Genomic DNA, 26,543 nt, shown 5'->3' with positions numbered 1-26,543 from the left:
AAGTGTTTAGGGGTAAAAGGTGATTATTTCTAAAATTTGCTTTAAAATACTTCATCAAAAGATAAAGAATATATGGCAGAATATTTATTACTGTTAAATCTAGATGCTGAGAACACAGAAATTCCCTATCAAATTATCTCTACTTTCACGTGCATTTCAAGATTTACATAATGAAAAGTAAAAAAAGACAATATCAGATTTATAGCAACTTAACCCTAAATGTCACCAAAATATGTAAGCCTTTCCAATGAGATAACAATCCATTAAAGAGTCACGGCATGAAAATAAAGTGTTAATGTTTCATAAAAACAGTAATGATAAAGACACATTTCCTTTTAGTAAACTTACCTCCGGTGTAGTGACTCTGAAAATTTAAGGCTGGCGTAAATAAATTCTTTAACTTGAATGTAAATATGAGGCACTGACTGAGACATTGGGAGTTTCTTTGGGAAAGATTGCTGTAGAAAGAGATAATTAATATTGCTTCTGAAATCTTAGAAAAAAAATTCTAGTCACCCAAAAATATAAAAATTAAATCGATTTCACATTTGAATTTATTTTATATACCTGCAACAAAAACTCTGATATATTTCTACATTATTTTTGATAATTTAAAAATCAAAATATTTCTGAAAAAAAATGCAGCATTTAACTCACTTCTTAAATCACATTATCTTAAATCATATTATTAGACTTCCAGAGAAAGCACATATCAATAACTCCAGTGTGTTCTGATGATAAGCATTCTGCAGGACATGCCTAGCTGTCTACTTCTCTGTATCCGTAATATAAGAGTCAGGGCAGCTATGAAAGTTATAGGCCAGCTTCCTAGCTCAGAGTCATCAAATAATTCTAAGACTCCCTTCACTTACCTTCAGTGAAGGCTTTATGCCAATTCAAGAAGATATTCAGTTTATTCCATAACTCCTAAAATACCTTACAGAAGCTTTCTGATCCACTACACTATCAAACACTGCTGTGCAACCAATGATTTATAGTGTACTTCTTGGTGAAACTGCTTTATCAGCCACTGGCCATTTGAAAATTCTCAGTCTCCAAAAGGTAAACTCCCTCCAAGATTTTTACACAAAGCCCCTCATTTATACTTCATGAAGTCTAATGTACACTTCTATTGACATTCATTGCAAGCTTATTACATCAGTGAAAGTACCTCACCAAGGTGACTGATGATCTCATCGTTGTTAAATCCAGTGGACTTTTCCAATTCTCATGCTTCCTGACTTCTTTGAAGCATCTGACAAAGTTGGCCCCCTCCTAGTTCTTAAATGATCTTTCCTTCCTTGGTATCCTGCCCCATATTGGTTTTCTTCCTATTTCTCTACTTGCTCTATTTCTCTTCCCCTAGCCATCCTTTAATTATTGCTATGCCTAGGGTTCTATCTGAAATCTTCTTTTCTTACTACATATCATTTCCTTGGATGATCTCATAATTTCAATCACCATAAGAGTACCAATATCTCCCTATCTACCAATCCAAGACCAAATCTTCCTCTTGAAGTTCCAAATCCATTTATCTAACTACCCATTGGAGATCTCCCTGTTCCTCTTTCCTATCATAGTGAATGCTACCACCATCCAAGGCAGAAACTTGGTTATTATACCAGACCCCTTTATCTCTCCTATCCATATGCAAATAATCACCAACTCCTATTGTTCCTACCTTCTAAACACCTCTTAAATCAACTTCCATGACTATAACTCCTATTCAGGTCACCAACCTCTCCCATCAGGATAACTACAAAAATCTCCAACTGGTCTCCCGCTACAAGTCTTACTCTTCTCCAATTCATTCTCTACATGTTAGACAGAGAGATCTTCCTAAAGCACAAATCTGATTATATTTTTACTGCTTAAAACCCTCTGGTGGCTTCTCATAGCCCTCAGGATAACGGTTAAATTCTCTAACACTGTCTATAAAGGCATCATGGCCTTTATAGAAAAAGAAATTCTATTTCTCCAATCACATTTCTTGATCTTCACCTCTTATACAGCATTAACACTGTTCTTCATACTATAGAATTACATCCTTATTGCATGCTGCTTCCTGTATCTGGAGTAGTGCCAACTCCTGTGAATTGTAATTTCCTGTTTATTTTATCTACCTTCACCTGACTATAAGCTCCTTGAGAACAGAGACTGGAAATCTAGCACACAGCACAGTGTTTGGTACACAGTAGGTAGATTACAAATACTTGAATGAGCAAATGTATACTAAGGTACCTCCAGCAAAAGGAAATAGCTGGTAGTGAAAACATTCATAGAGAGCCATGTCTTTCCACAACTGGTTGGTTCAATCCATTCCAAATTTAGAGAATCAATGAAGAATAGAACAAAAATCAAGTAAAGAGTTACTATTTTTAAGAAATACCTGATAACAATGTAAATACTAACTCACCTCCACTTTATGCTTTACAGAAAAATGAACCTAACAGTAACTGAGAATTACAGAAGCTTTTAGAATTTATTTTAATGACATTAAAGACAGAATATGAATATGTTCTCATTTTAGCCAAATTGTTCTAGTCAAATTAGCATACCTATGTGCAAAAGGACAGAATATTTTTGCATGTATGTTCAGTCATATTCCTTTCTCATTCATGATTCATTCTGAAAATAACTCATTAGTTGAGAGATACTTTTATATCTTTTCTAATAGTTTTAATTAAAAATTATACTTAAATAGGAAAAAAAAAATAAGTATACACACATGACCAAGAGACTGTTACTAAATAATTTATGTTACTCATTTTCAAGTTGTCATATTTAAATTTTCCATGTGGTTTTGCCTTATTAACAGTAGTTCTTTTTAATAATGAGTAATATATGGACCAATGAATACAGCTTCTAAGGTACTCAACCCTTAGAGGTACTGCATATACTGGAAGCTCCCTACAAGCAAAGTTAAACTTCCTTTTAATTATAAACCCATACTGGAGGGGACATCAGAGATTACTTAGTTCAATCTCCTCATTTGACAGATGAGGCACAAATGCCCAAATAGGATCAGTCACTTGCCCATAATAAGCACAAGCAGAGCTAGCATGTGAATCCAGACCTAGTCCAGTGCTCCTTATACAGATGCTACAGCCTAAACAAACGCATTACCAGAAATGAAAACAAACAAAAAAAAACAAGCCATGAGATGGAGAACATTCTGGTAATATTCCTTGACAAGGACAACTTTGATTAGAGTTTCAAAAAATATAGAATTATTACAATTATTATGGTCTTTTGTACATATTAGGTACATGCAACAGCAGTGTTAGCTATAATCTAAAAGCTACATATTTAATTACTTGGTTCCACACTTAGTGACTATTCCACATAATATGCTTAGTTTATGTATAACAATATAAAATAAAAATTTACAGTCACAATTCACACAACTCAGATTTTAGTATTGCTCATTCTGAAAGAATAAAAACATAGAAAAGGACTAAATTATAAAGAGTTGGAAAAATAATAAAGAAGAGTAAGGAGAAAAAACAAGAATAAAGAGAATAAAAAAGGTGACAGTTACAAGAAATACGACATTCTTTTCTCATGAGATCTGATTCTACCTAGAGATACGGGAGAGGTATATGTGTGTATATTTGTGTCTGTACACACACGTGTGCACGTGTGCATTCCTAGAATATCCTACATGCTGGTCTACTTCCTTTCTCTACCCTGTCTTTTGTTCAGACATCTTGACTCCAAAAATATATATTCCTACCTCGGGAAAAAATCTACAGGTAGCTATTGCCTTCAAACATCTCTTACTTAACCAAGATGAACTTTTTGAAGAAGTATACTTCTTTTAAAAAGCTACAAAATAAGATCTTCCAAAGTGATGGACATTTCAAAGAAATTCTCCTCTCTTCCCCTAGAATATATCCTTATTGCTGTAATCTACTTGACATTTACTACATCTAATTTGGAATCCACCCAACGTTAGTAACACCTGCCCTGGGAATCCACCTAACATTTGAGACAACTACTTCTAGTACACCCAGGAAATTCCCTTCTTCATCAAAATAGAAAAAGCAGCACTAACACAACAAAAACATTGCCCCCAAAGAAGCCATTCTTCCTTATAGTGTCAGGTTAACTTTATGTAGTAATAAATAGTATGAATTTATTTTTAAGAAAATTCTTGAGTTAAAAACTAGTCTGTACCTTTTCCAGCTCTGAATCTTGAAAGGGAAATTTACTGATGACTATTTTATATTCTTCTTCATTGACAACAGGGATGGGGCTATAATTATCTTCTTCAAAAATGTCCCTGTTAAGAAAGGAGAATTGAAAACTTATTATAAACCATATCATTACAGTGTTAAGACAATACCTTAAAAACCCAACTATTACAGAAGCATTTTTTATTTGTCAATTGAAAATCCAAAAAGGAAAATACTGCCTACCCATCCAGAATTCTAAAATTCAACATCAAATAAGTCTCATCTTCAAAATTCATGTGCAATCTCCTCTTTCTTCTAGTTTGTTTTACATCCTCTTAGCATTTCAGTTTTAGATTTCTAGTCTAGTCTAATAGTGGGGTCAGAAAGACAGTAGCATAATTAACAGCTTTTAAGAAGTAGAATACATAGGACCTAAAAATTAAATGACATTGTGAGGGTAAGTGTATCATGATGAATCTGTGATTTCTAGACAGGGCAAATGGAAAAATGGTGTATACCTCATCTCATCAGAGGCATTTGCCTAGGTAAAGAATACAAGAGAAGGATACGGTTTGGGTAGTGCATGGATACCTGGTTTGTAAATTTGTTCAGGGGTTTTGATGAGACTGGAAATAAACAGGTTTATAAATCATGGTGGCACACAAAGTAGTTAAGATAAAATACAGTAGGAAGCTTCCACTTCATTCTAATTCTATTTCATTCTAATAGTGTTTAAAAATAAAGGCTAAAAGGCAAGTTACAGGGAAAGAAACAACTAGAAGACCATAAATTACTCTATGAAATGCCAGAGAACCAGTAACTATGCAAGGAGAGATAATTTAATGAATGGCACATTAAAATTCTGAAAATGATAATGCAGTCTTGAAGTTACCTGTTTACAGAACCAACTTATATAAACACATATTGAGCTCCTACTCTGTGCAAGGCACTATATTTGTTTATACTATATAAACAAGAATATAAAAATAACTCCACAACACTGGTCTGGACAATGATTTTTGGATATGACCCCAAAAACACAGGTAACAAAAGCAAAAGTAGACAAATAGGACTGCATCAAACTTAAAGGCTTCTGCACAGCACAGGAAATAATTAAAAGAATGAAGAAATAATCTATGGATTGAGAGAAAATATTTGTTGGTATACATCTGGTACATCTGATAAGGCATTAATATCCAAAATACATAAGGACTCAACTCAATAGCAAGAAAACAAGTAACTCAATTAAAAAATGGGCAAAGAATCTGAATAAACATGCCTTAAAAGAAGACATACAAGTGGCCAAGAGGTATATGAAAAAATGTTCTACATCACTAATCATCTGCCAAATGCAAATTAAAAACACGAGATATCACCTCACATCTGTCAGAATGGCTATCATAAAAGAGACAAAAGTATTAGCGAGGATGTGGAGAAAGGGAACTCTTGTACACTGTTGGTGGACAAAAATTAGTACAGCCATTATGGAAAATAGCAAGGAGTTTTTTCAAAAAAACTAAAAACAGAACTACCAAATGATATGGTAATCCCATTTCTAGTTATATGTCCAAAGGAACTGAAATCAGTATATCAAAGAGATATCTGCATTCCCATGTTCACTGCAGCATTATTCACAATTCAAGATATGCAACCAATCAAAGTGTCCATCAATGGATAAAGAAAATGTGGTATATATACAGGATGGAATACTATTTAGCTTTAAAAAAAGAAATTCTGTTATTTGCAACAACACTGATGAACCTCGAAGACATTATGGTAAGTGAAATATGCTAGGCACAGAAAGACAAATACTCCATGATCTCACTTACATGCAGAATCTTAAAAAGTTGAACTCACAGAAGTAGAGAGTAGAATGATGGTTTCCAGAAGGTGGTGCAGTGGGGGGGCAGGAATGGTGAGATGTTGGTCAAAGGGTATAAAGTTTGAGTTAGACAGGAGGAATAAGGTTTTTTGTTTTGTTTTGTTTTTGTGGTTGGGCCAGTATGGAGATCTGAACCCTTGCAAGAGGAATAAATTTCTTAGATGCACTGCACAGCAAGGTGACAACAGTTAATAATAGTTAATGTATATTTCAAAATTGCTAGGAGAGTAGATTTTAATGTTTGCACCACAGAAAAATAAGCATGTGAGTTGATAGATATGTTAATTAGCTTGATTTAACCATTCCCATACACCACATGTACCCCATAAATATATACAATTATTATGTCAATTAAAATAATAAATGAATAAAAGCTCTTGTATACAAAAAAGAATATAAAAATAAATAAAACATTGGTGCTCACAATACAGTGAGAGAGACCACACACAAACAAAATACAGTAGCAGGTTATAAATTTTATCATGGCTGTAGCCAAGTTTTAATTATTCAGTACCGATAACTTTTATTTTTTCCTCTATTTAATTGTTAGGTTGTCATGTGATTACTAGTAAAATATTTGAAAACACAGGTAAGGGAAAAGCAAAGCTTAAATTCTGCCACTTTAAAATTTAGGCAAAAAGCATGATCTAGAAGAGTGTTGAAAGCAGAAATCAAAATATATTTGGGAATTATGTATTACAACTGACATGCTATCATTTCTTCTCCACCACTACTACTATGGAGGATAAAGTTAATCCTATCTCTATCTGAACGAACCCATTAGCTTCCCAGAGAGAAAACAACACCTCATGGTTTCCCCAATCTTGGGGAGCAATCTCACTACTAGAAGTCTTAAGATGGATAAGAGCGAAGAGCTGGCCCTGTTCAATCTATTGATAACTGTAAAAATTTATACACCCTCCTGAAGAGGCCAAGAAAATAACATCAACTCTGTAAGGTTTTATATAAATAAAGGTATATCACATTATATCACAGCATACGAGGATACTTCAAAAGTTCATGGAAAAATGGAATTAAAAGATAATATGAATATTTTCATGAACTTTCGAAGGCCGCTCGTATATGAGGGTACTTCAAAAAATTCACAGGAAAATAGAATTAAAAGATAATACTAATCTTTCCATTAACTTTTTTGTTGTTGTTGTTGTTGTTGTTGTTGTTGTTGTTGTCATTTTCGTGACCGGCACTCAGCCAGTGAGTGCACCGGTCATTCCTATATAGGATCCGAACCCACGGCGGGAGCGTCACCACGCTCCCAGCGCTGCACTCTACTGAGTGCACCACGGGCTCGGCCCATCCATTAACTTTTTGAAGTACCATCGTATGTTATAGATTACCACCTCTATCAATAAGCACTACCTCTATTTTTTAAATAATGTAAAATATTGACGATAGTTATATATGACTCATCAGGATTGTCATTTATCCATGTGGGATGGCATCCTTACATTATTACTCTTAAAGAATGTTAATACAAAAAGCTCAATTAAGAATTTATTTAGTTGATTTCAATAGAAGTGTATCACCTTGTGAGCCACTTAGGCATTTAAAAAATATTTCTATTAAGTATTCACAAGGTCAGCTTCCATAGTTTTGAAAACTGATGAGGTAAGTGCCAAGCTGGTATTAAATCACGTAACATATTTTATTTTAATATCATCAAATATTATCAACATGTTATTTATATTATATTTTGAGTAATCTAGATGTAAGATCTCAAAATTGGCTTTTTTTTCCAAAGAGAAAAAGAGAGAAAGAGACAAAAAAAGAGAGAACAAGAAAGGAAGGAAGGAAAGCTTTTAGTAATTAAAAAGGGGTGGGAGGGCACAGATTTTTTCTTTTCAGGTCAAGTACAAAGTTATATAAATATTAAAATACTTTAGTCCATGCCCCGCAGGCAATTGGTTAAAGCAATTAACAGCTTTTTAATTTAGTTACGCTGTTTGAAAAAAACATCAATTTCCCCAAACAAAATTTAAAAGCTATAATTTCTGTCTCTAACACAAAATATCTGTGAACACTTAAAGCCTTACAGGTATCTAAACATTTACTGGAAAAAACTTACAGATAGTAAAATTAAAAGTAAGTATCATTAAAAATTGATTATAAATGGTGTGGCCACTATGGAAAACAGTATGTTAGTTCCAGAAAAAATTAAAAATATATTTACCACATGATTTAGCATTCAACTTATAGGTATAAATCCAAAAGATTTGAAAGCAGAGACTCGAATAGATATATGTATACTCACGTTCATAGCAACATTACCCACAATAGCCAAAAAGTAGAAACAACCTAAATGTTTACTTACAGATGAATAAACAAAATGTGGTATATATATAATAATGAAATATTATTCAGCTTTAAAAAGGAATGAAATTCTGACACATGCTACAACATGGATGAACCTTGATGACATTATGCTAAGTGAAATGATCCAGACACAGAAGGACAAATATTGCACGATTCCACTTACATGAGGTACCCAGAGCAGTCAAATTTTAGAGACAAAGTAGAACAGTGGTTGCCAGGGGCTGGGGGAAGGAGTAAATGGGGAGTTATTATTAAGTGGGTACAGAGTTTCTATCTGGGAAGATGGAAAGTTCTGGAGATAGATGGTGTGATGTTCGCCAACAATGTGACTGTACTTAATATCACTGAACTGTATAAAAATGGTTCAAATGATAAATTATATATATATGTGTATTTTACCACAGTAAAAAATGATTATAAGCATTTTTATTGCTATAAGCAAAATCAATTACATGAGAATTTGACAAACTTACTCATTACATTAAGGCACCATGGCTTAGACTAACCTGAAAACTCCAGACCATTTCTTAAGCAGTGTTTCATTGTATTGATCTCTTATTTCAAATAAAAGGTCAAAAAGTCGGTTCACTGGAAAACCATAACCCTAAAATACAAAAAAGAAAGAAAAAAAAAAGGCAGATAAACAAGTCAATTTGTAAAAATAATTTATAAATAATGTTGGGAATACTAGAGAATCATTTGGAACAGATCACTAGATCACATTGTATGTCACTACCACGGTATAACAAAAAAGATATCCTTTTGACATTCTACTAGGTTGCATTAGATAAGAAAGTTCTGGAAAGAGTTTTATGGGGCTGTAATAATTTTTCCATTTCTTCTCTTTCTTTTCAGTCAGGATTAGTGTTAGCCTTTAAAAGTATTAGAAGTCAGGACTGGAGAAAAAGTTCAAGAATAGTATCCACATAACTGTGTCTTGGGAAGTGGTGCCTAATAAATATGATACAAGAAGGCAACAGATTATACCTAAAACATGCTGGCTTCCTTTTGCATTTTCAGTTTAAGACTGACTGTCATATCGAGAAAATTTACATCTTCCATCAAACATATGCTCCCCAAAACTTTATTCCTTTCCAATTCCAAACTCATTGAAATCTTACCCATATCGGGACCAAACATCTCTTACCTCACAGAATTGTCTCCAAGGTTTATCTCTTCATCTTTATTCTCGATCCTATCTCCTTTGATAGGAACTGTTCCATGGATTGTCTACTCACTCCATTATGTCTTTCATTTCCACTGGCTCCTTTCCCTTGGCTAGGTAAACATTCTAAATTGTCTCCCATCTTTAAACTATGAACAACAGAGACCAAAAAAGCCCTCCCTCAATTTTCTGTGGCCTACCAGCTGCCCCCTCTAACTCCCACTCCTCTTCATTTAATCTGCTCTCAACAATGTCACAGATTATCTCCTAAATATAAAATTCAATGATCTCACTCTACCTGGCCTCTCCTTCTTGAAACTCTTCTGCTTTGAATTTTGTGACACCCCTCAATCTCCTTGTTCTCCTTTTACATCTATGAACAATACTTCCAGTTTCCTTGTTGGACTTCCATCTCTATGCTTCAATCTTTTCTTCTAGCTCTCTAGGGAAATCTCAAGTCGAATGACTTCAATCACTGCCTTTTCTAATTACTGCAAATCTATATATCTATCTAGGCTTCTCTAAATTCCAAATATTTAATTCCAACACCTGTTAGACATCTTCACTCAGTCAGCCAGGAAGCACATTAAAGTTAACTTATTTCCTGCCTTTCCTCCCAACTAAACAGTGTTCTCCCTATTTCCTATCTGTGATAATAGTTCTATCATCAATACAGTTTATCAAGAGAAAAACTTGAAAATCACTTAAACTCCTCCCCACACACATTTAATCAGTCACCAAATTCTTTTGAGTTTAGCTTCTTTACAAATCACTTTCAAATCTATCATTCTTTTCCATCATGTACCCACCTTTCTTTCTTCCAGAAATATTCCCAGTGCCGCTGCATTATTTCTGATCCTTAACATCTCTTGCCTAGACCATTGTAAGTGCTTCCTAAACTGAAATTCCAACCATCTGTCTCTCTCAACTCAGTCTATTGCCCAGACTCTCAAAATGCCCACTCACAAGTGCAAATCTGATTATGCCATTCCCTGGTTAAAAACTACAAAAGCCTTACTGAAGTCCCACAAGACCTGCCACAATCTGGGTCAAACTACCGTATCTGTTTTATCATTACTATTTTCCCTGTCCAGCTCACACCCATATACTACAGTTTCTAACACCATCAAGCTGTTCAGTCCTACATTCACCACACCATACCTTTATCACGTAGTTGACACATGCTGTTTTCTCTTCCATTAATGCCCTTTCTTTCGTATCTACTTGCTAAACTCACCCTTCAAAATCCAGCTCACATTTCAACTTTCTGAAAGCTTTCTCCAATTCCTGGAATCAAAGTTAGTTATTCTATCTGCTGTGAGCCCAGAACTCTTGAACATATTGCTATATCAGCATGCCTTATTAAACATCTTGTTTACAACTAAACTGCAAATTTCCTGCAGGCAAGGATTTTTATGTCTCCACCATTTTATATATCAACTAACTGCTAACACATAGTGGGTAGTCAAAAGTGTTAATGAATGAATCAATAAATGTTTACTTTTTATTTGCCTAATAGGCAATAAGCAGAACTATAAATATGCTGGTGTTACTTTTTTTATTTATTGTTTGATCAGCTTTGTTTTAAATGATGAAATACTGACATTTTAAAAGATAAAATTTCCTTAGGGTGGCAAAGTGCCAATCTAAAAAACTACATATTATGCAACATTCTTTAATTAGTTTTTATGAAAAGATACCCCCAATTCTTCAATTAATAGGTATAAATTTAAAAGCCAGCATTCATTAATTCAGTATAAAATCCACCTAACACTGAGCCTGTCAATTTTCAGTGAAATGAAAGCACTGCAGAATTTTAAAATAAGTCAGAAGGACTAGTTTATCTTCCTCAATCTTATTTTAAAGAATTAAGATTAGAAAGACATTATTGCAAGGGTTTACAAAGGCCGTTCAAAAAGTTTATGGAAAAACAGAATTTTTTTTGGAAAAACAGAAAGATAATACAAATCTTTCCAAGAACTTTTTGAAGTACTCTTGTATTCAGCTATCACTGTTGCTTTTACAATGCTGCCATTACCTGAATACTACCTTTTACTTTTCTTTGATTCTCTGGAGAGTTTCTTGGAACCATATCAAAGACTGTAGATTCCGTGTACTCATAGTGCCAATCCAAGAACTGTTTGTTACTGCCTACAAAGAGATAAGGAGCTTGCACCAGAATATAAGTCAATGCTGCTACTAACTACATCGAGAAAGTCTTGCTTGAAGCAAGATGCCAATTGAGCTAAACTTTGTACTTAATGATACAATTAATTTACATTCTTACAGAAACTCCTTTTTGTTATTAACCTAACAAATAATTTGCAAACTAGTAACAATTTGCTGACCATTGGTCTCTTGATCATACTTTGAGTAGCAAAGCTTTAAGTAGTTAAGGATAGCAAAACTCCCTGAGGTTACTTAAACAATTAAGGCATCCCTAAATTAAACTTACCAAAAGTTTTCTTGCACAGAGATCAGTATTCCAGATACATTTATTAGAAAATTTATAAAAGCAACTACAAGCAAACCCTACATTATTCTGATGTTACAATACTACAAATTAATATAGATATATATATACAAATGTACAAATTAATAAAGATATAAAACAATAAAATAATTTACTAAATGAGCTGGTGAAATCTTCTCTTTAGGCTTAAGAATAATGTAGACAACTGTTATTCTAGGATGCAAAGACTCGTGTGATAAAGCAAATAGTTCAAATTGGCATTTCCCAAAGCATATTATATGAAGTTCTAGACCTAAGAGACTTTCTAAGGAGCGGGGGGAGATTCGAGGGCAAATGCTGAACAGTCATCTCCCTTTTAGAAACTTATGGTATAAATTTGCCCTGAGAAAGGCTTTTAGTGGAGAAATCTGTTTTATTTCACTTAGCATTTCCCAAATGTTTTTGACCACAGAACCCTTTTTAAAGTATTATCTCATATCACAACTTTGGAAAATACTAGTCTATATTTCATGAAAAGTTACTTCTAACCATAAAATCCCATAAATTTAAGCATGAAAACAAAATGCAGTCAATTCTTTATTATCTGTGATCAAGCAGGAGGGGCAAGGCAGAAGTCTTAAAACTTAGATACTGAAAATCACAAAAACACTGATCTTTAAGAAAATCGAGTTTTAATCTTATTTTTTAACAGAGAAAAAACAAGATTCAAAGAAGTAAAGGGATTTGCTCAGTCACAGAACACATGATAAACCTGAAATTAGGAAGGAAATGAGTGTATATAGCTTTCAAACCGTATGTTTTCATATATAGTAGCACATTTAAAACTCAAAACAATGGAAAACTAGTAATTAATAAACTTATTTTCACAAATGTGGTTCAAACCCTTAGAGAACTTGCAGGCATACAGTCAACAGGCAGAACAGAAATCCAGGGTCCACGTGATTCCAGAGCCCATGCTCACTGCCCTAAGGCAGAACTTCTATCTTCTAATTTTCAGTTCAAGATTCTTTGTGCTATATGATGTGGGTTTTCTTTTTTCTAACTGCAAAAATACTTTATCTATTCAAACTGAATGGCCAATATTTAAAAAGATGGTAGTATTCCCTGAGCTCTGTCCAAGCTTCAAATCAGAAAGATGATATAAATAGTCCTGAGTAATAGGGGAATACCAATATTTAAGTAAACATTTATTACTACTGATTTACTACCATTAATCCACAATAAAATAAATGAGGTTGATCTGTATTTATATGTTTTTTAAGTGCTCAAAATAGCATTAATTGAATGTTAAGTTATCACCCACCTGCAAAGTATCTGCAAATATTACAATGAGATTCTTCAGCTCCAGAACAAGATCAGGATCAGTGCAGTAAGACTGAAGGAGTGGTGGATGCGTAGATGTGGGAGTGGAAACAAACATACAAAACAACAACAATGAAAGAGTCATTTTGTTAAAAACTAAGAAATAAGAACCTGAACATTCTTCTGTTAACCTGCGAGACTTACAGTAAATTTAAAATCTTGGTGAGTTAGATCCACAGCTGGCTTCCTCTATTCAGTATAAATCCGTAGGGAGAGAACATAACATGACATATCTAAAATAACTGTATAATATGAAAAAAAATTTTCCTGAACTCTGTACACACTAAACATCAGTTGAAGTAATGATTTCTATATTTCTAAAAGTCTTTAGATTTTTACGGAACTAGATATTTTAAACTAAGAAAATAGTTTATATACAGACCATGTATTTTCCTTTTCATTTATTTATTCTCCATCTTATAAAAGAGACACAATATATTACTTTTTCCAATATAAAAATGACAATTCAAGTATTTTCTTAGTAATTAACCAAAAGAAAATTCTTGATTTCAAAGGGAGTGAAAATCACTCTGTCCCTTTAACAGCATTTAATAAGATTTTTAATGTGATATGTTGCATTTAATATGTTATGAATTCATATTTTATGTCATGAAATTAATAGGAAACATACTATAATTTTATATATTCAGAGCTGATCTAAATATAAACCACAATAAAATGTATTGTTCTTTATTACTGTTAATAAAACTTGTAGTTCATTAGATAATCAAGAGAATCTACATTCCTGATAAAATGTATTTATAATCTAAACATCACATAAGCTAGCAACATATCTTAAATCGTTATTATAAATTAGAAAATTATTATAGATGATAGATTATAAAATTTTAAATATGGGGATCTTTTACTGGTAAAAGTCTTAGTAGGTAAAACTACTAAGACTGTCTTAAGGAAAAGTCTGCACTGAACAATTATTAATTTCAATAGTCTTTATAACACTAACATATTTATCAGAGTAGTTCCCCTTATCCACGGTTTCACTTTCCCCAGATTCAGTTACTTGTGGTCAAATGCAGTTCAAAAATACGTGAGTACGGTACAATAAGACATTTTGAGAGAGAGAAAGAGACCACAATCACATAACTTTTACTATAGTATATTGTTATAATTGTTCTATTTTATTATTAGTTATTGTTGTTAATCTCTTACTGTTCCTAATTTATAAATTAAACTTTATCATAGGTATATATGTATAGGAAAAAACACAGCATATATAGGGTTTGGTACTATCCCCAGTTTCAGGCATCCACTGTGGGGAAGGTATTTCCCTTAGACAAGGAGGAACTACTGTATTTCCACAAAAGGCAGTAGGAAAATATTTGGTCATTTAATTTTCATCCATTAAAAAAACCATCTCATTACATAAATGTTCATTATTTCAAATGAGTTCAAATTTTGAAAATGGCAAATTTTTAAGAAACTTATAATTGCAGCGTATTACTGCAAATTATAAACATTGAAAAACAAGTTCTATTGAGCTTTAATGGTGGAGTTTTGGAAACAAAGAATTTGTGGAATTTTGGAAACAAAGATTTTGGGATGATAATTAAAAATCCTTTCTTCACAGTACTTTTCAGTAATCTAATGAAGAGGTCAGTTGAGACTAATTAGACCAGCTAAATTCTTCATTTTCTATAACGCTGGAATAAAAGTGTCTTGGGAAGCCCCAGTCAGTTGCAAAATCACAGCCTGACATTAACAGACAAACAAAAGCCTGACATTACTACTCCCAAATCTGAGCAATTACCAAAAAATGGAGAATGATGGAGGTACAGTTTTCTTTTGACAGTATGATCTCAGAAGTTCTTGAAGTAACTGAATTAAAGTTTTAGTAACATAAATTGTCTGACTTACTGAATGAGCTCTAAGGACAGCAATTATCTTTGAGAGGGCCATGTTCCAAAGTTCATCAGTGTATGCCCTGGTTACTAATCCTCGGGTCACATGTAAAATGTGATCTTCCACCACAAAGAATCTAAAAACAGTAATTACCAACATAGCATGTGTTTAAAAAAAACTCATATAGAAAATAAATATTTATGTCATTTAACATTATAAAAACTTAATAATAGTTATTTCCATATTAGATACATACCCTACAATCTGAGTGAAATATCTTCTATAGCCATCAACTGTTTCATGCTTTAAATGAAAAATAAAAATCAATTTAAACCAATAAATACCAATAACATAAAAGTAAGTTCCAAGTCACTTAAACTTCATAAACAAATATTTATTGAGAGCCTACTATATGCTGCATACATTTTTAGGCATCAGGGATATACTTGTAAATAACAAAAAAGTCCTTCCCCTCATGAATCATACATTTGAAAGGAGACCTACAATAAACAAGTTAAAGCCACCACCATCTCTCACATCTTCCTCCTACCTTGTCTCTCGAGCTTCCAGGTTTGTCCCCTGCAGTCTATTCTCCATATATAGCTGCCAGAATGATACTTTTCAAACAGTAACCAGATCATTATATCTTCCAGCAAAAACCTTTGAATGACTTTTCATCTGATTCATAACAAAAGTCAAACTCCTTAAAAATGATCTACAATTGCCTATTGTTTATAATTTTAACAAAAGGCATAAGGAAAATACTTGATCATTTGATTTTCATTCATAAAAGTTTATTATATGAAATATTTCATTATTTCAATTAAGTTCAAATGTATTTTGCATACTTCATAAAGGTCATCAATTTTCAAACATCTAGTTTTTTTCAGGTTCTTTGGGAGAGGACTGTTAATACTTTTTAGCTTAAAAATACTATGATGAGAAAATGTAGTCTACACAACATCAAATGTTTGATATTTCCTGATACCTGCTTTACATAGTGTGTAATCAAATTTTTCATAGCATCCCTGTGTGCTTGACAAGAATATATATGTTTCTACAGTTGCTGAAACAGGATACTGTACATTCCATTAGATCAAGCCAATTAAGCATGTTCTGTACTCTTACTGATATTCTGTCACCTTGGTTTATAAGATACTGAGACATGTTTTAAAATCCACTATACTTATGGATTTTTCTATTTCTCCTTGTAGTTGTGGCAATTCTGCTTTAAATATTTTGAGTCAATGTTATCAAGAGCTTACAGGCTAAGAATTAGCATTTTGTATCAACTCTAAGACTCATAAATATTTTACTTTTACTCTTCTAGCTTTCCCCCCTCTAATATATCAAAGGATATGAAAGGAATATAGTAGTTACTCTAAAAATCACACTGTGAATCCTTAAGTAATCAGACTGTAAAATTAGTCAATGCTTTTACTCTTCTTTTGGATAATTCAGACACGGTAGAATAGTTTAATTTCATTAACTTCCATCTGATTCCAGTGTTTATGTTCCAGTGCTGTGTATTTTAATTTTATCTTAAAGTCCATAATATTTTACTGATATTATTTCCTACAGTCAATATAGATTTACCTACATATTTACACACTCTTTACTATTCATTCCTTCTCATAGCTTCCATTTGGCATCACTTTCCTTTGCCTGAAGTATATCCTTTAGAATTTCCTTACTAATGGTGTCTTGATGGCAAACTCTGCTCTTCTTTGTGCAAAAATGTCTCTTTGCCCTTGTTTCACTAGATACCGAATCCAAGGTTGACAGTTGTTTCCCTTCAGCATTAAAGGTATTTCATTTTCTTTTTATTTGAAAATAAACTCTTTTCTCTCTGGGTACTTTTAAGTTCTTCTATTTATATATATTATATTTTTTATTTATATATTTTTAAAGGCAAGATTATTGAGGTATAATTTACATACAATAAAATTAAGCCTTTTTTACATATAAAGTTCACTGAGTTTTGACAAATGTAGACAACCATAATTACCACCAAAATCAAGATATAGAACATTTCCAACACATAAAGTTCCTTCATGCCCCTTTGTACTAAATCACCTTGCCTAATCCCCAGCCTGTGGCCGCCACTGATCCCATTCTGTCCTATAGTTTTGCCTTTTCAAAGCTGTCATATAATAAAGAATAATGAGAAGTTATTGGTTAATGTGTTCGGAGTTTATGTTTAGGATGACAAAAATGTTTTGGTAATAGATAGAGGTGATAGTCACACAGCATTGTGAATGTAATTAATTCCACTTAACTGTATGTTTAAAAATGCTTAAAATGGCAATCCTTATATATATTTTACCACAATAAAAAAGAACAATAATAGGAAAAAGATGTCATACAACATAAATCATACTGTATATAACTTCACTGTATCTGAATTTTTTCACTTAGAATGCTTTGAGATTCATCTATATCACTGCATGTATCAATTCCTTCCTATTGCTGAGCAATTTTCTTTTATATGAATATACAACAATTTGTTTATTCATATAGATGTACCACAATTTATCTATTCATTACTTTATAGCCATTCAGGATGTTTCTAGTTTTGGGCATTTATGAATAAAGCTACTATAAACATTCATATATGAGGCACCGTGTAAAGATGTGTTTTCATTTCTCATGGGTAAATAAATACCTAGGAGCAGGACCACTGGGTCGTATGATAAGAATCTGGCATTATAACAAATTGCCAAACCATTTTCCAAAGTAGCAGTATAATTTTTACAACTACCTGATTTCAGTTCCAGTTGCTCCACAGCCTCACCAGCACATCAATCTTTTTAATTTTAGTCATTCTAGTAAGTATATAGTAGTATCTCATTATGATTTTAACTTGCATTTCTCTGATGAAAAATTATACTGAACATCTTTTCATGTGCTTATCTGCTATCTGTAGGTCTTTAGTAAAATGTCTACTCAAATCTTTCGTCCATTTTTAACTTTTGTTCAACTCATCAATTTTTTTTCTTCTTTTATGGTACATGCTTTATGTATCTCTCCTAAGAAAATTTTATTGACTGATTGTGGCTTGCTGGTATGAAGTTTTATGATTTTAGCCCTTACATTTAGGTCCATAATCCATTTTTTGAATCACTGAATGAGGTAAGAGTAAATATTCATTTTTTTTGCATATGTATCATTTAATTCCCCTGTGGTCAGAGGACAGACTTTATATGATTTAAAGCCTTTTATATTTGATATATTTGTTTTATGGCCCAAAATACAATCTATGTTGGTGAACGTTCCATGGGTACTTGAATAGTACGTGTACTCTACTATTTGGGGTAGAGTACTCAATGAATGCCAATTAGATCAAGACAGTTGATAACATTTTTCAGGTCTTCTATTTTCTCTTTATCTGTGGTGTTCTGTAATTTCATTATAAGGTTTCTAAGAGTGTATTTCTTTTCATCTAACCCGGGATTCCTTGGGCTTAGCTCTGGATTTCTATATCTCGTCTGTCCAAGAAAATTCTCAGCCATATGTTATCAAATATTCCTCTGTCTCATTTGTTCTCCTCTTCTTGCAACTCCAATTAGATATATGTTAGACGTCTCTATATTCCCTATGTCTCTCTTCTGTTTTTTTTTCATTTGTCTCTCTGTGATGCCTAATTATTTCTAAATAATTTCTTCCGATCTACTGAGAGAGAATTTATCAACTGTTAAGCCTATTTATAATATTTTTAACTTCAGTTAATATATCTTTAATCTAGAAATTCTACTTGATTTTTCTTCACATCTATTTGGTCATTCTTTATAGTTTCTGTTCCCAGTTTATATTAGCAAGCTTGTCTTTTATTCTGTTAAACATATTAAGTACTGTTATTTTATATTCCATGGCTAATAATTCAAATATCAAGTCTTTTAGGATCTATTTCTGTTGTCAATATTTGTAATAATTCCCACTTGTTTGGTAAATATTTCTGACTGTGAATTGCTAATTTTCCTCGAAACTTTTTGCATAATCCTTTACTGCAATGAAGGTGCAGAGAAACTCTACATTTGCTTCTGCCAGGAACTTGGAATCAATATTGACATAGAACCACTTGAAACTAAATTTTTAGTTTGAGACTTTTTGACTATCCAAGTAGAATAAGTCTGGGTTGCAAACACATTTGACAAACTGCTTGTTATGAATTATCAGAGAGATTTTTTTCTCTGTTCACTCAGCACCAAGATTTGAGATAGGTAATTTTCTTCACAGCATTTGCCAAAGGGAAAAGAGAGGTTTTTAGATAGTTTTATCTCTAGGTCAACCTAATAATAGGGCTTTGAATCCTTTGGAGTCTCAGCTTCACAAGGGAGAGCTCTTGAGTGGGCCCTGGGCTTAGCCCTCTGTACCCCATGTCCTCAAAACTCACACTTTCCCATTCACTAGATGCCCCTAGAATAAAAGCTACAATCAATGCTTCATTAAATCTGTCTGGGTTTCTGCCTTCATTTAGGTTTTCCTATTTTGTTTGTTTTATAGTCAGATGTACAGAGGTGTAAATTATATACAATGAAACTCACTCTTTCATCTGCAGATTGTATGAGTTTTCACAAACACATCTAGGCATGTAACTATCACCACAACCAACACATAGAACAGTTTCTTATTCACTTAGTTTTTGGCCTGACTATACTTTCCTGCCACATCCTTAGTACACTTAAAAAGAATTTAAGATTTTTTAAAAATGCCTACCCAGCATCTTTAGTTGTTTTTTCAGTGAGGCAATTAATCAAGATACATAGTTCACCACATTATCACAAACTAATTATCACTCCCTGACATTTTATATATTTACCTGTTTATATATTTACATTTATATATTTTCCTTGATTTTTTTTTTTTTTTAAATTCACTGTCTGTCTTCCCTAATAGAATATAAGCCCATGAGGGAAAGGACTTACCTATTTTGTTCACTGCTATACCCTTAGCACCTAAACCAATGATTGGAAATAGTAGGTGTTCAATAAATATTTGTAGTTGAATGAATAGTGATACATGCTCTGAAGAAATTAAAGCACAGTAAGCGAATAAAAAGTGACAACCAAACCAATTCAAAATTTTCACATACTTACCATACTTGACTGGGGCTGCAATACCAGTCTTGCTTGTTTCTTTCTTTGTTTTCGGTAATAATTTTCAAATGTTTCCTCATCACCCTAAAATAAAATCAGCAAAGTAATAAAAAAAAATACATACACACAGCTAAAACAGATACTTCTTTACCCCCTAACAATCTTTTTAAATTCTCTAACTGCATTATAAATACTGAATGGCATTTCATATTGAATGTCAAGCACAAGGTTTTGGCATTATATGAGGGTAGTTCAAAAAGATCACGGAAACATGTAATTAAAAGATAATACAACCTTTCCATAAACTTTTTGAAGACCCCCTCATAGTTCAAAGATAGTAACTTTGTTTGGAATCATGGCCATTAGGAAGAATAAAATTAAATTCAAACAATTTGACATTTGCCCAACTTATCACCTAGGCTTTAGAGACTTTTAACTGACCAAACCAAAATATGACTGTCAGTGAGGGAAACTAAATCAAAGATAAGCTGTCACGCCTAAACTTCTAAACATGGTGTATGAGGCCCTATATGATGTGGCATCTTCCTCCATCTCCTACCTAGCCTCCTGTCACTTCCTTTCAGTATATCCAGTATACTATTCTCTTTTTACTTTCATGCTTCTGCACATGCAATTCCTGAAATATGCTTCCCAGTTCCCTTTCCCTGTATGATTTTTACTTATCCTTTAGGACTCGCTATAAATTTCACTTCCTTTAGAAAGCCTCCCCTAACTTCTGAAGGCTTGTTATTTTCTGTTATAACAAACTATACTTCCCACCACAGCACTTATCATACCATAATTTCCTTATTATTAGTCTCAGTGCTATCCAATAGAACTTTCTGTGATGATCGAAGTTTTCTACATCTGCACCAATATGGTAGCCACGAGACACATGTGGCTACTGAGCATCTGAAATGTGACTGAGACACTGAGACAACTGAGACACTGAGACAACTGAGACACTGACTTTTTAATTTTGTTTAATTTTAATTAATTTTAATTTAAATGGCACATATAGCTAGTGGCTACCAATATGGGACAACAGAGATCTATCTTTCCCACTTGATTCTAAACCTTTTAGAACATGGTCCATATCCATTAGCTCACCATTATATCCTCATCATTTAGAAGAAATTTTGGCATATGGAAGCCACTTAAATATCTGTTGAATGAATAACTGAACAAATAAATGAATGACTATATATATATATAGGTTCTAAAGAGAAGGCAAAAGAAAAAATTAACAGGAAAAAAATGTCAAAACACATATTTTCACTGGAAAAAGATTCTGATTTTATTTTCTTTACACTAAATAGCTACAAAAACGTGACTTTTCTAAGTGCTGTCTAAAGTACACTCATAATGCAGAAGATATTTTTACCTAGGCACCCCCTAGGGAAGTTCTTCCAATTTTTCTGTACTTAAATTATTTTAAAAATTTCAGAAAAACTATGGCCCCCCTCACACAGTTTTAATATGGTAACTAAATTTTTTCCCCATGAGGTTAAATAAATGCAAAGGATACAATATGAAGCATATTATAAATGTTAGAATTTTAAAATAAAAAGTTACATCCTCATTTAAACATATTTAATCCATCATTCATTTTATAGATATATCAACACACTCTTTATTAACATTTAGAAAGATTACATTTTTCCTTCCTCCTTTTGAATTCTTATTTCCAGTACACTACCCTTACGGAAATGTTTTTAATTAAATGTGTTTTTTCTAACGTAATATGTTTTTACTTTTATTTTATTTCCAAAATAATAATTCTTTAGGTATTAAGGTGTTTTTTTTTTCTTTTGGGTTAAATCATTACAATTAGTACTTAACTGATCCAAACAGCATATTAAACATTTTGATAATAAGTAAACCATACAATAAATTTTTATTGGAAATGAATATCTTAATAGAATGAATGAGGCTTTTTTCCCTCCATTAGTAATATACTTTTAGGTTAAACAGTCTGAGCTACAGACTTAGGGCATTTAATTTATAAAAAATGTCCACCCTAAAACCTAAAGCCTAGTCAGCAAAGCCAGTCCTCACAGTCAAACTAATAAGTCAAATTGTATTTAATATCTCTCAGAAAAAGGTCTGACTTCGTGTTTCACTTCAAACAAATATGTTAACATGTGTCTTGAGGAATATTATTTTATGAAAACCACTGAGAAATAAATTATGGGATTACAAAAAGCAGTCAAAATTAAGATTTAAACCTAAAGTGATTGTTTTATTCAACCATGCACCTTAAAGACAATAAATCAGTTTCTTATTACTAATTCTTTTTCTTATTAATTTGTAATAATGCAGTACAAAATATAACTAAAATTCTAAGTTATTTATGAAGCAAGGAGTATGATAAGCAATACTTTATGCCTGAGCAAACATGAGGACATACGTAAAACTCTGGTGCTCAACTTTTGGAAATAATGAAATAAAACCAAGTATAAAAACCAGGCATAACTCCATTAATCCTGTTAGATATGATGATCATGCTTTTTCTGGGTATTTAACGAAAGAAAATGGTATAAATTGCTAAAAACTACCAGTCAGGTTTTGCTTTTTAAAATATGAAGTAAAAAACATTAAACATGTAATTGAATTTACACTTATGACACAACTGATAAACCAGCTTTAACCACTTTACTGAATCACAGTGTACATGAATTTGAAAAACCAGGCCAGTGTAAACTGAAAATTTTGGCACTCCAGTTATGTTTAAAAGATTCAGCTTCACTAACCCATATCTTTTGAGCTGTTTAAAGGTGTATTTCTTTATAGCAAATGACAAATCCTAAGGAAGAGTATTAAGGTTAGTCAAAATCATTGTTTACATTTAAACACAGAGGACACAGTTTTAGCATTCAAAATTTTCTATGTTCTCTCTGCTGTAATCTCACAGGATTTCCTCTTTAAAACATTATATTGGCTGTCAATAGTTGGGGATAAAAAACACCAGGTCATTAAAAGGAAATTGGCATTATTCCCTACCATGTTTCTGAACTAACATCCTACCACAGGACAAAATATTCTGTTTCTAACATGATTTACCCTTAACAGAAATCTTGCAAGAAGGAAAAGGAATGAACCCATTTGTGTGTTCAATCCCTTGATGAATCATTAAAGGAGATGTCTCCTTTATTTGGCATCCTGGAAGTTTTTATACATCAAGATAATGCACTATGGTCATATTGAGTATCAGTGAAAGACATGATTTTCTTTTATAAAGTTGACTTTCTTTCACAAAGTAAGTATGGTAGCCTCCAAGATGGCCTTCAAAGATTCCCACTTCATGGTATTCATATCCTGATGTAGTCCCCTCCCACACTGTACCAAAGTTGGTCAATGTGATCAATAGGGTAAAGCAGAAGTAATGGTATGTCACTACTGATATTGGGTTATAAAGAATATTATGGCTTCCATCTTGATTTCTCTCTTAGATCACTCACTCTGGTGGAAACCAGCTGCCATGTCATGAGGACTTTTAGGCAGTCTTGTAGAGAGCCCATGTGGCAAGGAACTGAAGCCTTCTGCCAACTGCCATGATAAAAGCAAATCCTCCAGCCCGTTAAGATGCAGCCCTCACTGACATCTTGACTAGAGCCTCAGAAGAGACTTTTAGCCAGAAGCACCCAGCTAAGACACTTCCAGACTGCTGACCCTGTGAAATAATAAATGTTCGAGGTTTTAAGCCAGTGTGTTGTGCAGCAATAGATAACTAATATTGTCAGTATCTTAGGTAGCTTTCCTAGAAATAGAACCTGAGATCAGTGATAAACTAAAGAAATTCTCAAAAGGAAGACTGTTCAAAAAGTAAAGAAAGCAAGAGAGGAAACAAGAGGAAGCCAATCAAAGAGTGTCATCTCAGGCAAAAAAACGTCTCCAAGAGAGTGGGCTTCAGACTGATTCCACATGCAACTGCAGAGTATAAGTTATATCTCAGAGTTATCCCAATCTAGGCAAGAAATCTAGGCCCACACCCACATATCATAACTTATTAACTTACACCCTGGTAATTCGTTGTGGAGTGGAGTTGTAATAGACTCCAAGGCAGTTCTAGTTCCTATGAAAAGGAACCCAAGGGGATCTGAGCAGAGCTCTAATAGTAAGAGAACTATTGTGAAGACAGGCTCGGGTTCCTAGACAGATCATTTTTAGAAAAAATCTGAGGATCTAAAAATTATTTCCTTAAAATTTGTAGCCCAGGACCCCATGGAAAGCCTTCATATAACTTTAAAACTCCTAAGGCAGCAATTTTCATACAACATTCAGTATTCACCAAATACATTTGGAAATTCATTCTGTACTCAATATCCTAAGAAAAATGGTCCCTGGGCTCACAAAGTTTAGGACATAGCCAGCTAAGAAAATTCATACAAGCTCTTAGGATTTCTCAAAGCCTGAAAAATGGTAAATTATATTGTGGATATTATTTGCAGCATTTTCCAAAGAGAACCCCTTTTTTGACAGTATACCTAATTTCTTTCCATAGAACACTTATATTTGATCAAACAAAGCAGAAATGCTACCTTAAGGATTTTGGACACAGCTCTTTTGGCTAAAATGGACTTTTAGTCAACAAATCTAGACCTTGAAATCATACATATTAATGTAACCCTTTACAATAATCCTTTTAACATTTACTGAGTGCTGTTTTTATACTGGATACTATACTAAGCACTTTACTATTTGACTCTAATGCCCAACATAACCGTAGAAATTTTTAACCAAAAATTTCATGGAAAGATTCAAATTACCTTTCATTTCTATTTTTCCACAAACTTTCTGAAGTACTCTTGTATACATTTATGTATATTTTATGTATACTATGTATATGAGTATATAAATAAATGACAAAGGAATTAAAATGAAAAATACATATTTAATGCAAAAGAAGACAGCAATGGAGAAATAGAAAATGTTTCTCAAGTAGTGAAGAAACAAAAAAAGTAAGACATATTAAAACAAATGCAAATAGCAGATGTAAATCCTGACAATTATAAATATTTATTTACCTACCAACAAAGCCCCAAAAATACATGAAGCAAAAACTGGCAGAACTGAAGGAAGAAACAGACAACGCCACTACTTTCAATAACAGATAGAAGAGGCAGAAGATCAACAAGGAAACAGAAGTCTTGAACAACACTGTAAATCAACTAAACTTAATAGATGTCTACTGAACACACCACCCAACAATAGCCAGTTACACATTCCTCTCAAATGAACATGGAACACACTCCAGGATAGACCATATGTTGGGCCATAAAATAAGCCTCAATAAATTTAAAAGGAATGAAATCATGCAAAATATGATCTCTGGTCACAATGAAATTAAATTAGTAATCAATAACAGAAGGACATTTGGAAATTCAGAAACATATGGGAGTTGAACAAACACTCCAAAATAACCAACGGGTTAAAGAAATAAAGACAAGGGTAAATAGAAAATACTTTTGAGATGAATGGAAACAAAAACACAACATACCAAAACTCATGGGATGCAGCTAAAGCAGTGCTTAGAGAGTAATTTATAGCTGTGAAGTCCTACATTGAAAAAGAAGAAAGATCTCCATCAATAACCTAAATTTTCACCTCCATAAAAGAAGCCAGACATAAAAAGCCACATATAGTATCATTCCATTTATATAAAATAACCAGAATAGGCAAATCCACAGAGACAGAAAGTAAATTTGTGGTTGCCAAGGGCAGGGGGAGGGGAGAATGAGGAGTGATTGTGAATGGTTAAGCAGTTTCTTTTTGGGGTAATTAAATATTCTGAAACTAGATAATGGTAATGGCTTCACATCCTCGTGAAGATGTTAAAACCACTGAATTGTATACTTTAAAAGGGTGAATTTTTGGTATGTGAATTATATCTCAATAAAGCGGTTATTTAAAAAATAACTGACTAATAAAAAATAAGAACAATGTAGTATGGAGTAAACATATGTAGAAGTAACATTTATAAGTAACTGTGATGCAACTATAATGCAAAGGCAAGAAAGGAGAAACAGAAGAATGCTACTGGAAGGTTCTTACAGAGGAAGTTGTGTATCACTTGTAATTAGACTATGATAAGTTAAAAAAAAAAAAAAGTAAGTGCCCTACAAACAGTGGATATTTCATAAACTTTTTTTGGTATGAAGATTTATAGCTATCTGAGCTTATGATCAACCTT

General features: G+C 32.8%; 1 protein-coding gene across 5 annotated transcripts in view; it reads right to left on the bottom strand.

Annotated features, from left to right (window-relative positions):
- The window catches only part of EXOC6 (exocyst complex component 6), a 205,165-nt gene that overhangs the window by 95,421 nt on the left and 83,201 nt on the right, over positions 1–26,543 (bottom strand). For 4 of the 5 annotated variants that reach the window (XM_063101916.1, XM_063101918.1, XM_063101920.1 and 1 more), the window contains exons 9-15: positions 20,351–20,434; positions 15,511–15,557; positions 15,270–15,390; positions 13,336–13,407; positions 8,901–8,998; positions 4,180–4,285; positions 349–458 (exon numbers count right to left, since the gene is read on the bottom strand). In XM_063101916.1, the coding sequence (XP_062957986.1) occupies positions 349–458; positions 4,180–4,285; positions 8,901–8,998; positions 13,336–13,407; positions 15,270–15,390; positions 15,511–15,557; positions 20,351–20,434 (638 nt within the window). The remainder of the gene's footprint in view (positions 1–348; positions 459–4,179; positions 4,286–8,900; positions 8,999–13,335; positions 13,408–15,269; positions 15,391–15,510; positions 15,558–20,350; positions 20,435–26,543) is intronic. The other variant, XM_063101919.1, reaches the window with a different exon arrangement.

Source organism: Cynocephalus volans, chromosome 7 (genome assembly GCF_027409185.1).
Source record: "Cynocephalus volans isolate mCynVol1 chromosome 7, mCynVol1.pri, whole genome shotgun sequence".
Lineage (NCBI taxonomy): Eukaryota > Metazoa > Chordata > Mammalia > Dermoptera > Cynocephalidae > Cynocephalus > Cynocephalus volans.
This window is presented reverse-complemented; position numbering and strand designations above follow the sequence as displayed.